Raw genomic sequence first — 12,385 nt, 5'->3', positions numbered from 1 at the left:
AGCAGCAAGGACATAAGACGGGAGAAACGGGGGCATAAGCCTCTGAAGAGAAAATCAGAATTCCGCCCTGGCACGCGGCAAAGACATAGAAGTGCACACCTACTTCGCAAGTAGCAAGGACTAGAGACGCGAGAAACGAGAGTATCAACCTAGGTCGCATGTCGCATCTAGTGGCCTAGCCAATCGCGTGTTAAGTGTGTCGCCGCACCAACTTCGAACTAAAACAAAAAAAGTATTTTAAAAAAAGTAGCTTGTTTTTATTTACCTTTAACCAATACTTTGCCATAACCCTTGCACTGGTTCTGGTCTGCAGTTCAACTATGGATTGCCTTTGTTGGGTGACAGCAAACTGTAAAGCTTTTATTCCTTTCTGGAGCATTTGCTTTCGTCGCAGTTCATCAGCTTTTTCCTGCTGAGCGCTTCGAGCATTTCGCCAAGCTACAAAGCATTTGTGTCGCATCTCTGTTTGCCAGAAAGTCACAGCACTTGAACCAGAAAACACAGACAAGTCATTAAAGCAAGTAGTACTTCTCTTTGTGTTCAATAACTGGCTTCACAAAAGTTATAAAACCTATGATATGCTGCTGCTGTAGAGTGAGAACAGTGAACAAGCTACATAATACAGTGAAAACGGTACAATGATGGTGCAATTTGAGTTTCACTTTCTCATGTATCACTGGCTAACATGCAAGATTTTGCTGAGAAACCCAATTAGGATATAGGAGTTGAAAACTTTCTGTGTTTATTAAAAAATAACAAAAAATTAATAATAACGACGACTACTTTTACTCTACTGTAATCTATAGGATAAGATAAGAGTTACGATAAAAAAAATTCTCCGTTGTCCAAGCAGGAAATAATAAAGCGAATCTTAAGCGCTTAGCCTTGCTCCAAAGCGATAAGTGTTTCTCGATCCTCGATCGAAAGTAATCACTAAAGCGAGCGAACGGAGTTGTAATAAGGCCAAGAAGTGACAAGGCAAGCAAAGGCAAGCGATGAAGTCGCCACAAGAGGTCTTAAAAATGGCAAAAAGGAAAAAAAGGACTTCGTAAAAGTCTTTTGAGTGCTGTCATTGACAACCAGAGCTATGACGATCATGTAGAACTTCTTGTCGATAAAGACGTGTCTACTTGTACAAGGCATCAGTGAAAAGGGATTACAGTTAAAACCTTTCAACGCACCTTTGTAACTTGACTTCATCTTCTTGCTTGATTAACCTTTTAAGCCTTGTTTTTTGGTACCAGCGACGAAACAGTCGACCCTAACAACAAGGACAGAGATTGATAAACAACAAGTGGCTATCAGCATAATCATTTACAAATAATCAAGACAAGAACACAAACTCTTTTTCTTTGTTGTTTTCAGGACAATTCTTTAAAATTCAATGTCACTACAGTATAGCGTACTCACTTTAACCAGAAGGTCCTGGTAGGAATTTGCATTAGATGTACGCGAGGCTTCCAGCAACTTCATTGCCCAAAGAGCGGAAGAAATTCTTTGTGATGTGTCCACTGAGAATGAATTTCTGAAACTACATGAAAAAAACATAAGAAATTTGAGACTAGTAAGCAAAATTGCAGCTGAAACTTCACTGTTGGAGGTACACATGTACAGTGAGCTCTATGCCACAAAGGTACGGTAAAATGAGCAAAAAACGTGCAACTTTTTTTGCAACATTGCTGCAAAACGAGCTGGTGGCGTGTTGGTGTAGCCTGCAAATAGATCCCTTTCTCCTCGCTCTTCGCCGCTGAGGACGTTTCGCGAGGAGGAACGACGTTCCTCCTCGCGAACCGTCCCCAGCGGCGAAGAGCGAGGAGAAACGGATGTTCTCGCAGGCTAGTGTTGGTGGCGACGTTGCGCGTTTTACTACTAGCCATATTTAAACCTGTCTTGCAACAAATCAGGTTGGTGCAGGTTGCGAAAATTTGTTGCAGGAAGTAGAGAGTAGTTCTACTTTTTGCGACAAAATCTATACATGTTGCGCGTTTTACCGGCCCAAGGCAAACTTGTCCTGCAGCACGTGACGTAACTCCCGTGTGTGGCCGCGTGACTCACTCGTAAATTTACCCTGTCAAAAGTCGGGCAACTTGTAACAACCTGATTTGCTGCAAAACAGGTTTGATTCGTGGATGGTAAAACGCGCAACATCGCTGTTCCACTCGCTTGCAGCAATGTTGCGAAGCAAGTTGCACGTTTTACCGTAACTAAAGAGAGAACTAGTGTGGGTTGTTCACTGACTGTCTGGCTGACTGAACGATCAAAGGAAAGATCTGAAGCGAGAGTGAAATCGAAGAGTGGGAAGACATGACAAATATGCAGGAGTGTGAGGCTGAAGCGCTTCGTGCAAGAATCTCACGCCGGTGCTTCGCATCCTGAAAATCGGTTTCAGAGCCGAAAAGCCGACTGTTTTGCAGTCTAAGAAAAAGAAAAACGACAGTCTTACAGTATACTGAAGCAGGCTATTGTCTTGCCTGCACGAGTTTAGAGCTACTACCAACTTTAGCTATGCAGTCCACAACTCAAAAACATGCGTTGTACCTTAGCTCTTGCAGATATCCTCTATCATCATCATAGTCATCAAGTGAGTGCTCTTTCTTGCTGCTAACATTGTTTCTGCTGATCTGTGAAATAGACTTAGTAGGTGGTGAGTTCTCCGGGCTGGAATTCACACTTCCGCTAGACAGCAACTCCTCAATTGTCAACCTCGCATCTCCGCTTGACCTCAGACTGTCATTGGGACTGAAATCCACTTTACTGTTTGACAGCTGCACAAGCTGATCCCGTTTTGTTGCAAGCGATGAACCCGTACTACCTCTATCAAATGAAAGGTTTACATTGGACTGTCTTGGAAATCTGTTTGAACTTTGAGATAAACTTGATGCAAAAGAGCTTTTCTCATCGTACAGAGATAAAACCTGAACTGAGCTTGAATTTGAATGGTGATTATTTGGCACACCGTTGGTATCCCTTGTGGGAGGGGAGGGTGGAAGAGGCGTGTTTTCCTCACCAGAGTCAAAATATTTCCTTTCCAATGTCACCATATGTTGCCTTGGTTTTGGATCAATGTGCTCTCGTAAGTCTGTGTTTTGAGCCTGCGGTGGTCGAACAAGGTCTGGCCTTAATCCCTCTATGAATGCAACATTGCTCTGAACCTTACGTGCTCTGGGCATCGCAGTTACATCTGTTAAAGCCCCATGCTTTTCACTGCGGCCTTGATCTGGGGCATTTGATTTGCTTGGTTTGTCAACATCTTTCACCGAGCTTGCAAATGAAACTGATTTGGGTGAGTGTTCTTTCTTGTGCCCATCATCGTCGTTATGTTTTTCCCTTTTCTGCACAGACTCCCTTGATCGTTGTAAAAACTTATCATGCACTGTACCCTGGAAACCAGAATTCATCATACTGGCATTTGAAGGAAAACTCCTCCTAAGTCTCTCCAAATAGCTGGCAGGTTCACTGTCCCTGTTAGCGCTACTATGATCAGCTAAAGAAGTCTTGTGAACGGATAATTCAGGAGAAACAACTATGGAAGGAGCTTTTATTTTAACACTACTTGCAGCAGACCTTGTGGTCATCTCATGATAGCCATTTCGCTGAGGTTCACGAAAACTTCTCTCCACTCTCTGTTTACCATTCAACATCACATTTGACTGCCGATAGTGTAAACTTCCATCAAACGGCTTGGACACATTGGTCTGGTGACCACTGGAAGCCATACAATTGTTGCTGACTCTATTCTGCTCGGCAGATCGACTGCTGTTGCCTTGCGAGTGGCCTAATGGGTCATGGTCAGGTGACTGGTTAGTAGGGAGTTCCATTGCTGAGCTGAAAGGATTCGAAACCTCAGCATCTAAGAATGTGTGAATATGATGAGCTGCAAAAGAGGTTATAGACACTGGTGTAAGTTACCGGTAAGCTAAATTAACATTCATATACACCATGTAGAAAATTCAGACATCAATTTCTTCAAGACTTTTTGATCATTTGAAAAGCTATATCAAACACTTAAAAAAGTGTTTCAGATAAAGGCTCCAAAGTCCTTTGTTTAGCTTCATCTAATTAAACAAAGGATAAAAACACTCCTCTTCAGGTTTAATACACATGTACTAGGTCAACACCAGAAAAGAGTAACTTGGAGCTATTTTCCTTCACCCTTTAAATTTATTGAAAATAATTATTTGTTCATTTGGAGACGTACTTAAGTTTAAAATACAGAAGTTTAACATAACTTGTCAGATCAATATACCCAGTACATCCACCGGTGATACTATTGTACCTTTTGCAGTTGCATGGTAGGGAGGTCTGGAAACCATTTGTGATGGTGAAATGAAGTCTGTGGGATGAGCTGACCTGTGAAAAGATTCCTGAAAAACATGCAAACACCTGAGATTAGGTACGAACGAGAAGTGGCGTGCAAGCATTTTCAGCCCCTGCTGCGCAAATTATTTTTGTACATTTTCCTAGAATAACAGAACTTCCTTTTCAGCAAGTCAAAAGAACCAGTCACATTTCACAGGTCAGGAGTAATAGATTACTGTCATGGGACTATGATTCCACAGAGCAATAACATAACAGCTCAGACTCATCTCACATGGCATGTGTACCCTCAGAGGATCCCCCCCCCCCCCCCCCCCTACAACAAGTATAATCATCCTCAGTTTATTACATTTAACCTTTTAAGTCCCAAGAGTGTCCAAAGTCAATTTTCTCCCAACAAAATCAATACATAATCAAGGGAAAATGTTGTGAGAATTAATGAAATGATCACCTGATGGGAAAACCTTTGATCAGCAAACAAATTCTCTCAACTTATTCTTTAAGGAAATGTATGGAGATCAGTCTACAGAATTTGTATTTGTATCAATTGTGGAGCTTAAAGGGTTAAAGGAAATGAGAGGGAAATAGACCTGAAAAAAGTTCCTAACTGTTATGTTCAATTCCCTGCTACTAGTTCATACAACCGTAAACCCAGCACCTTAGAATGTTACAAATGTATAGTCGCAGCCCTGCTTAAGATGACTGATCAATAAAATGATTCCTTAAATGAATGAGGGGGTGCCTGAATAAAGCCCCAATTGATAAAGTGCTAAAATCTCCCTCTGATTTCCCTTTTAAGAGGCAGTGTCTGTTAAAGCGGTCCAGTGCTTTCAGGGTCAAAAAATAGTTTGCCCTCAAACTCTGCCCAGTTGATCACCTTAGTTCATAAGTTACAAATGGAATGACTTTTGTTTTGGGAAATATTTCAAAATACAGATTTTGGAGTGCTCAACTGTCAAAACTGCTGAATGCCCTAAATTTGCACCTGGCAAAAGCTGAAAACTGCACAAATTACTAAGCTCGCTTCTCCAAATCCACAGAAAGTGGGAAAAATGAACTAAGATGATTTACTGGGCAAAATTTGAGGGCAAACTATTTTTCAAATATCCGAATGCAACAGACCAGACTATTTTTTGACACTGTGCTTTAACTGCTTGTGAACCAAAGGGAAAATTTAACATCAGATCACGAGTACGTTGGGACCTATATATAAACACACCCATTTAATATTTTATTATTTCAGTATGGTACTGAAGTTAATGCTGTGAGACTACTATTGTTAGAAAGTCAGAGAAATGCATTGGACAAAATTAATGTTCAACATATATACTGACCTTTAAAGTAACTGGTAAATCATAAAAGGATAAATCAGACCACTCCAGCTCCTCTTCAGAGCTCTCAATGCTGGCTTGCCGTGGGATGGTTGGGTTACTTGTTGGTAAATCGCACTTTAAACCTTGGGGCCAGGTTGGATCCGTGTGACTACTGCCTATGGGATGAATAAACAACAAAAATTGAACATAATAATTTTTTTAGAACAATACTGTACCAGTCTGTGAGGAGAACTTGTGTGCATATACAAGTAAATAGAGTGATCGGGATCAAGAACAGACTGATAGGACAATGCAGAAGAAAGATGACAAAAACATGTAACTGCGAACTATTTGTACAACCAACAGTAAAGGTATTAATTTACCTTTAGTCCTTGAGAAATCCAGTTTTGAATCAAATCCATTCTACAAAATGAATAACAAAATTACGTAAAATATATTAAAACAATCAACAACTTAACTTGTAAAGACCAGCATAAAGTGATCTAATTACTATTTCATGGCTATCAAAGAACTGTATATTGTACTACTATGAGTAGGGTGGAAGTATTGCATATAATGTACTAATTGCGTGAGATACTGATGTACAGAAAATAAAACAACATAACTTGCAACTGAATTTTAGAACAGAGACAGCTGGTTACTTCCTGGAAAGTTACATGAAGCTTACTATTCCTGTTATAATTAAAAAGCTAACTAAAATGAGTTACATGCACTGCAATTGAATCACCATGTACTTAATGTGATGTACAGTTTTAACTGGTCATGAATTTTAGCCGATAAAACCGCCTTGCACAAAGAAGTGTACACCAGTCAATAACAGTCATGGTCTAAAGGCTATTTAAAAGGGAATTCATGAATCATTTCTATGCCAAATATTATGTGGTACAAAAGACGAGATAAATCACAGGATGCTTTTACCAGTCACAAGAAGAATAGTCACTGACAAAAACATGAAGTATTAAACAGGAAATACCGCATCTAAAAATGAAGCTACCACATGCTTTGTCAAGACAACAGAATTGGCCTCATCATGGGGTTCAGTTGTTTTCCTTGGTTTTAATAGTTTGAACCACTTTGATTTTTGCTGCCCATCACCTCAGTTTATGGTTCACCATACAGTATAATGGATTTGAGACAATATAAAGCAAGACAAAAGTTACTATTAAATTAGTTTTAAAAAATTTAAGCCAAATAAAAATTGAAACTAAAACCTTTCAAATTTACTCCACTGTGTATGCAATCAGAGCCAGATATCTTTTGATCTAAGTTGCAGATACATTGTATCTGCTCGATGAAATTTTAACCATGAAAACGAATTAAAATGTATAACAACATTTTTAAAATGCTGAACAGCCATATTCAAACCAACATTGTTGAAACTATATTAGTACAATAATTTAATTTACGTGGATAACATCAGATACAATGTAATATACCTCAACATTGATTGAACCTATCTCTTAACAACTAAGATGTACATGTAAAAGTAGCCTAGCCAATCACAGATTTTCCTATTTATCCCAAAATATATTATATATACCAATACAAAGTAATGCTGTATACAAGTTATTATGTTCAAGGTATAGACGTGATCAATGTACTCATATTGAGTAAATTGATCATTTCTCCTTTGTTACTGTACAGCAAAACAATGTAAGAGGAATAAACTAACAACTTACCAATACGATATCATCTGAATTTTACATCACTGCCCACAACTTAAAACCTTATCTACTATGAAAAATATTCAACACATCATCAGATGGTTTAAAGTCATTGTTATCTTCTTGATGACTAAAATCAGAGTAGAAGCCATTGACTCATTGTCAGTGTTATAAAAGAAATTTGCAACCCAAATTAAGCAGAACAAAACTTTGATATTGACAATCCATTAACAGTTCTGACAGCTTTGTATAAGGTGCCAAATAAAGGATGGAAAAGACAAAAATTCATCACATCAGCTCTGCATCATATCAGAGAAATTAACAATATTCAACTCTACCTGATTAAAATCTTTGGTTTTAAGCTGACAAACAGGCTTTATACTCCCTTATATTGTATTGTGTAATGAAATGGATAATAAAATTAATGATAGTAGTCTTTGTTAAGGAAGTCAGTAATTTTCTAAATTGGAATGCCCATTGTTTTGTTGATACATGCTTTTGTATAAATTACCTATTGTTTATTTTAAAAAATTCCACAATCACCAATCAATACAAAGTAATGCTTTAGCTTGGTTACTGATTACAAAAGAAACTAAACACTTTCTACTGTACGTGTACATGACTTTGTACATAATTATAATGAAGTAAGAAAATACAAATTTTCAAATTATAAGGGTATACACTATACAGCTGCACTATTCCAGCTTTTGACTTACACTGTAGGCTGATCCATATTTATCTATAAATCTTGTTCAAATACATTGCAGTTATGGTTAAATTTAGAGCTTTTTTTTTCTTGAAGTGATATTAAGCTTTTGCCATTTAAGCATTTATTTTGCAACACTTTTCTTTTAATTCAGCTTGTAAGCCCCCCACCCACCTGCCAACCCACCCCTCCCCCTTCAGATAACAGGCCCACCAAAAATCACTTACGTACGAAATTCAGGGTGCAAAGAAAGTCATTTTAAAAGCTTGCCATTTAGGAAAGCTGAAGCTAGCATATACTACCCCAAATGTCATTTTAACTAGCCCCAAAAACATTTTGATGAGCAGAACTGATTTCACAGTTCTTCTGTAATTTGAATTCTTCAAAAAGTTCACTTGCCCGTCCGGCAAGTTAAGAACAGAAGTCACTAACCCAATAGCAAAATCCACTAGCCCCAGGGCTGTTGGACACTACTTTCTTTGCACACTGTATGGAATTGTATACGCACAGGACTGATTACTAGGATTTTCCTTCTCCTGCACGAGAAGTACATGTACCACCCTCCCCCCCTCATTTGGCCCTTAGAGTTACATGCCTCTGGACAGGGTACAGGTTTTTTGGCTCCTAGCTGAACAGATAAATTAAATAGTATACATGCGAGGATCTTCTAAAACAGGATCTTGATTTTTCAGCCTTTGGGAATTCTTTGGTGTCGGGATGCAGGATACAGGGGTACCAAATTCATTGATTAAGAACACCTGTAGCTCCTGGGGTTCCCACTGTTTCAATGTTGGCTGCAGCCACAGAGGTTGCATTCTGAATTCTCACCACATAGTTTATATATTACAATATGGGCTTGATTACCAGCTAGTTTTTGCAAAGAACTATTGCAGATCTGCAATGCGAGGTGAGAATTTTGAGACTGTCAAAAAGTTAGGGTATTTTTTTCTATGTCAAAATCACTTTATAGTAGTGTAGCATCAGAGTCTCACATGAGCAAACCGTGCAAGCCTCACATGCTCATAATTCACTACGCAAAAATACGGACTGTTTTGCAGTCTGCACATTAATAGTGGTTAGACACTGTCTTAAATGGGAAATATGATTTTGCAGTCTGTCACGGTGACACAGGCGGCCTCGGAAGAAATAAACCGGGAACTACCGATAGAATGTCAAACCTATTTCCTTTTGGTTACTAGACTGGACGTTCTACCACTAAGCTACAGGAGGCATGTGGGAGCTAAGGTCACTACACTAGGCTCACGCAGTGTGTTCATTAAGCATCAGAGATCTGAGAATTCTCCGTTTTCTAGGCTAAATTCTCCGGCTGACGTTTGGTAGCCTATGACTACTTTTTAGTCAGACATGGAGCTTTTTCCAAAATATTTTCCCATAACATTACACCTTTCTCCAGCTACTAGATTTATTCTTAACAAAACCCCTGCTCATGTGACAAACATCTAGCATACTGCTCGGACTGGAATATCAATTATGTGCTAATGCACAATGATAGGAATGTGATGGCGAATTTTAAGCCTGGTGAACACATGAGAAACTAAGATGATTTTCAGTTTGTGACCCAAGCAGCTCAGCAGCTCATTTCTATCGATGTCTTACACATGATCAATGGAGATTATGAACTGTACAGCACAGGCTTCAACCCATCCAACACTTATGCACTACCATATCATTCTCACACTTATCAGGCAGTAAGCCACTGTTATCCATGGCTATATCCATATTGACCTTGCAATGATGAGATCATGAAAATGGAAATAAAAAACGTTTTTCCCGTCGCTGACACAAGAAATGAATGTCGACAAGAAAGGAGAATTTGTATTTGAAAACTGAGTATTATCAATGTTGTTATTACTACTACTACTACTGCTACTGCTACTACTACTATATTTCTTTTAGTTGTTGATTACACTGTTAAAATTAATTCAGTTCCCCCTGGGATCATTAGCCCCTTTATAAGCTGCTCCTTGTGAATTTCACACCACCTGATGCTGACCAGTTTACTCGTGGCTGCTTATAAGTAATTATTGTACTTTTGCATTGCTTTTTCAAAATGATCTGACTCCGTTTACTTTGTTAATTTTTTTTCTCAGTATATCTTGCTAATGGCACTTATGATCTTAAATCTAGCTGTTCTTAGTGCTTTGTATCTTATTTTTTGCATATATCCCTTATATTTTCATGCTTTTGCTGTAACTCTTACTGGTATAATAAACTCGATTGCTGGTGGCCCCCTCCATTTATCATTGTGTTGTTTTGTCTCTTCATACTTATAACAGAAATATTATCTATTTGGCTGAGCGTACAATGTAGCGAAAGAGAATAGAACTACTACTACTTCTACTGCTGCTGCTGCTCCAGCTTGCTGCTGCCAGTTGTTTCCTTTATCAAATTTTTTAAAAGTAAATGAAAGAAGTAACTGTAGATACATGTACATGTAGATCTCTCAAATAGGAGTACAGTTAGCATCCTCGACATCCACTCTTACACTGTAGGGCGCATTTCTTCACTAAAATCCAAATCCAGAATTTTAATCCAAAAACGGATTATTGATCCAAATCATCCACAACAGAGGTGGATTCTTCGGATTATCCAAAACCAGATACTTTGGTTACATGATCCAAAGCATTTCTTTACTAAGGTTTCAAAAAGAGCAAACAATGCCAGTGGTAACTCATTGAAAACAATAATTCATTTATTACATACATCAGCTGTTTGACTACACTGCTCATCTTAACGGGTCATTTTTAACCCAAGGCATGGATTAAATGATCGATTTGTCAGGGTGGTAAAATTGCAATACAAACAGGACCTGTATTGTTCTAGTTCACAAGGACAAAACTGCTACACAACTTCACCCGTGCGTCAATATCCTTGAGTTAATCGTCCAGAATACAATGAAACATCAGTAAACTTGCAAAACTGTCAGCCGCCATATTATTCTTTCTCCGACATAATGTTGATATTGTGGGTCATTTCTTTGGATATGAATTAAAAATAATCCTCTTTTGTGTACATCATTTTCTTTTCTTAACAAAAAATCCTAGTGATCTGGATTTTTGATCTGATCTTGGATTTTAGTAAAGAAACACACCCTAAATTGTTATAATGAAAAACCACGTTTCTGATTTAATACAATATTTTCTGATGAAAATTACAGTAAAATTGGTTAACAGACCGCTCATCTCAGAGGCCAGGAACTGCAGCGGTGAATCCCCAGGAACAAACACAGACAAACTCAGGACTACAATTTAAGCTTAATATTTACCTTTCCTGGCCTGCCAATAGAAACCCATGGGCTTATTACAGGGTTTCAAGTTTATTGAGGAAATCACAACAATTATTGAGGATGTAGCGTTGGAAATACCAGCTATGACCGGCTGCAACCCATGGCAAAAATGGCCACTGTTGTTTCATTTCTAAAAAAAATCTGGAATTAAACATCTTTCACATGCACAAACAACAGCTCATGCTTCCTGCTTTAAATTAATGAGGTTCATAAACTATTTATAACCATTTACCTGTTGTAGACTAGCTTCTTACTTTACAGCGGTAATAAGATATTAATGATTCATGCCATTACATGTATGGCGCATTTACCGCCAGGGTGTATCGGTCAAAAGAAAACAACCAGTTCTTCAAAACACCACCTTGCGTACTGGACCCATAAACTACTCACCTTTGATTGAAATCTCTTCCCTTTCTTCCTTCTTTGGCTGCTAAAGGTCTTTTCCATCGAAAGACAGCTGTTTCTTAAGCGATGTCTTCGTCGATCACATGAATAAAAGCCATCGTCGAGTCAAACAGCTGTGTCAAAGGTTTGGCATTTCTCTTCGTCCTCTTTGAATTGGCGAGCTATGTCCGCTCGAAGCAAATATTTTTGGCGCAAAGTGAAATCTACAGTGTACCAGAGCGTGTCGTCGAATTTTAAATAGTCTTGACTCTTTGCTTCCTCTGTCTCTAATTAAGAGAAGAATCCATTCATTACGCCATTTAAAACAGTTGTCTTCTCGTTACGTGGTTCAATTCAGATCTGAAAAGCTCACGCTGCGTGAAACATGGCGTCTTTTGTTGGAAAAACAAATGGTGGCGGTGAAATAGACACTGGCGGGAAAGTGTTGCTATGGTTTCCAACAAAGGAATCACCCTTGTGGAACTGACGGACGAAGTGACATGTGCTTACACAAACAATACACGAGATCCTCGGCTTTAGCGGCGAAACTATGCTTTTAGACCTTTTACAGTTCGAGTTATAGTAAAAAGGACCACATAGCGAAGCCTCGGGAACGGACTCTCAGGAAGGATAAAAATAAGGATCGAATTTAATCGTAGAATTATCTTTCCTT

The 12,385-nt window shown here is 38.6% G+C and overlaps 1 protein-coding gene across 1 annotated transcript in view; it reads right to left on the bottom strand.

The window, feature by feature from the left end:
* LOC140942698 (uncharacterized) overlaps window positions 1-12,142 on the bottom strand; it is a 46,431-nt gene extending 34,289 nt beyond the window's left edge. Inside the window, exons 1-8 of the mRNA XM_073391666.1 lie at window positions 11,719-12,142; window positions 6,014-6,053; window positions 5,652-5,806; window positions 4,277-4,364; window positions 2,539-3,874; window positions 1,411-1,531; window positions 1,182-1,261; window positions 266-485 (exon numbers count right to left, since the gene is read on the bottom strand). Coding sequence (XP_073247767.1) covers window positions 266-485; window positions 1,182-1,261; window positions 1,411-1,531; window positions 2,539-3,874; window positions 4,277-4,364; window positions 5,652-5,806; window positions 6,014-6,053; window positions 11,719-11,775 — 2,097 coding nt within the window. The 5' untranslated portion in view covers window positions 11,776-12,142. The remainder of the gene's footprint in view (window positions 1-265; window positions 486-1,181; window positions 1,262-1,410; window positions 1,532-2,538; window positions 3,875-4,276; window positions 4,365-5,651; window positions 5,807-6,013; window positions 6,054-11,718) is intronic.
* Window positions 12,143-12,385: the final 243 nt, after the last annotated feature.

Source organism: Porites lutea, chromosome 1, assembly GCF_958299795.1.
Source record: "Porites lutea chromosome 1, jaPorLute2.1, whole genome shotgun sequence".
Classification (NCBI taxonomy): domain Eukaryota; kingdom Metazoa; phylum Cnidaria; class Anthozoa; order Scleractinia; family Poritidae; genus Porites; species Porites lutea.
Note: the sequence above shows the minus strand (reverse complement) of the source record. Positions and strands in the feature narration are given on the sequence as shown.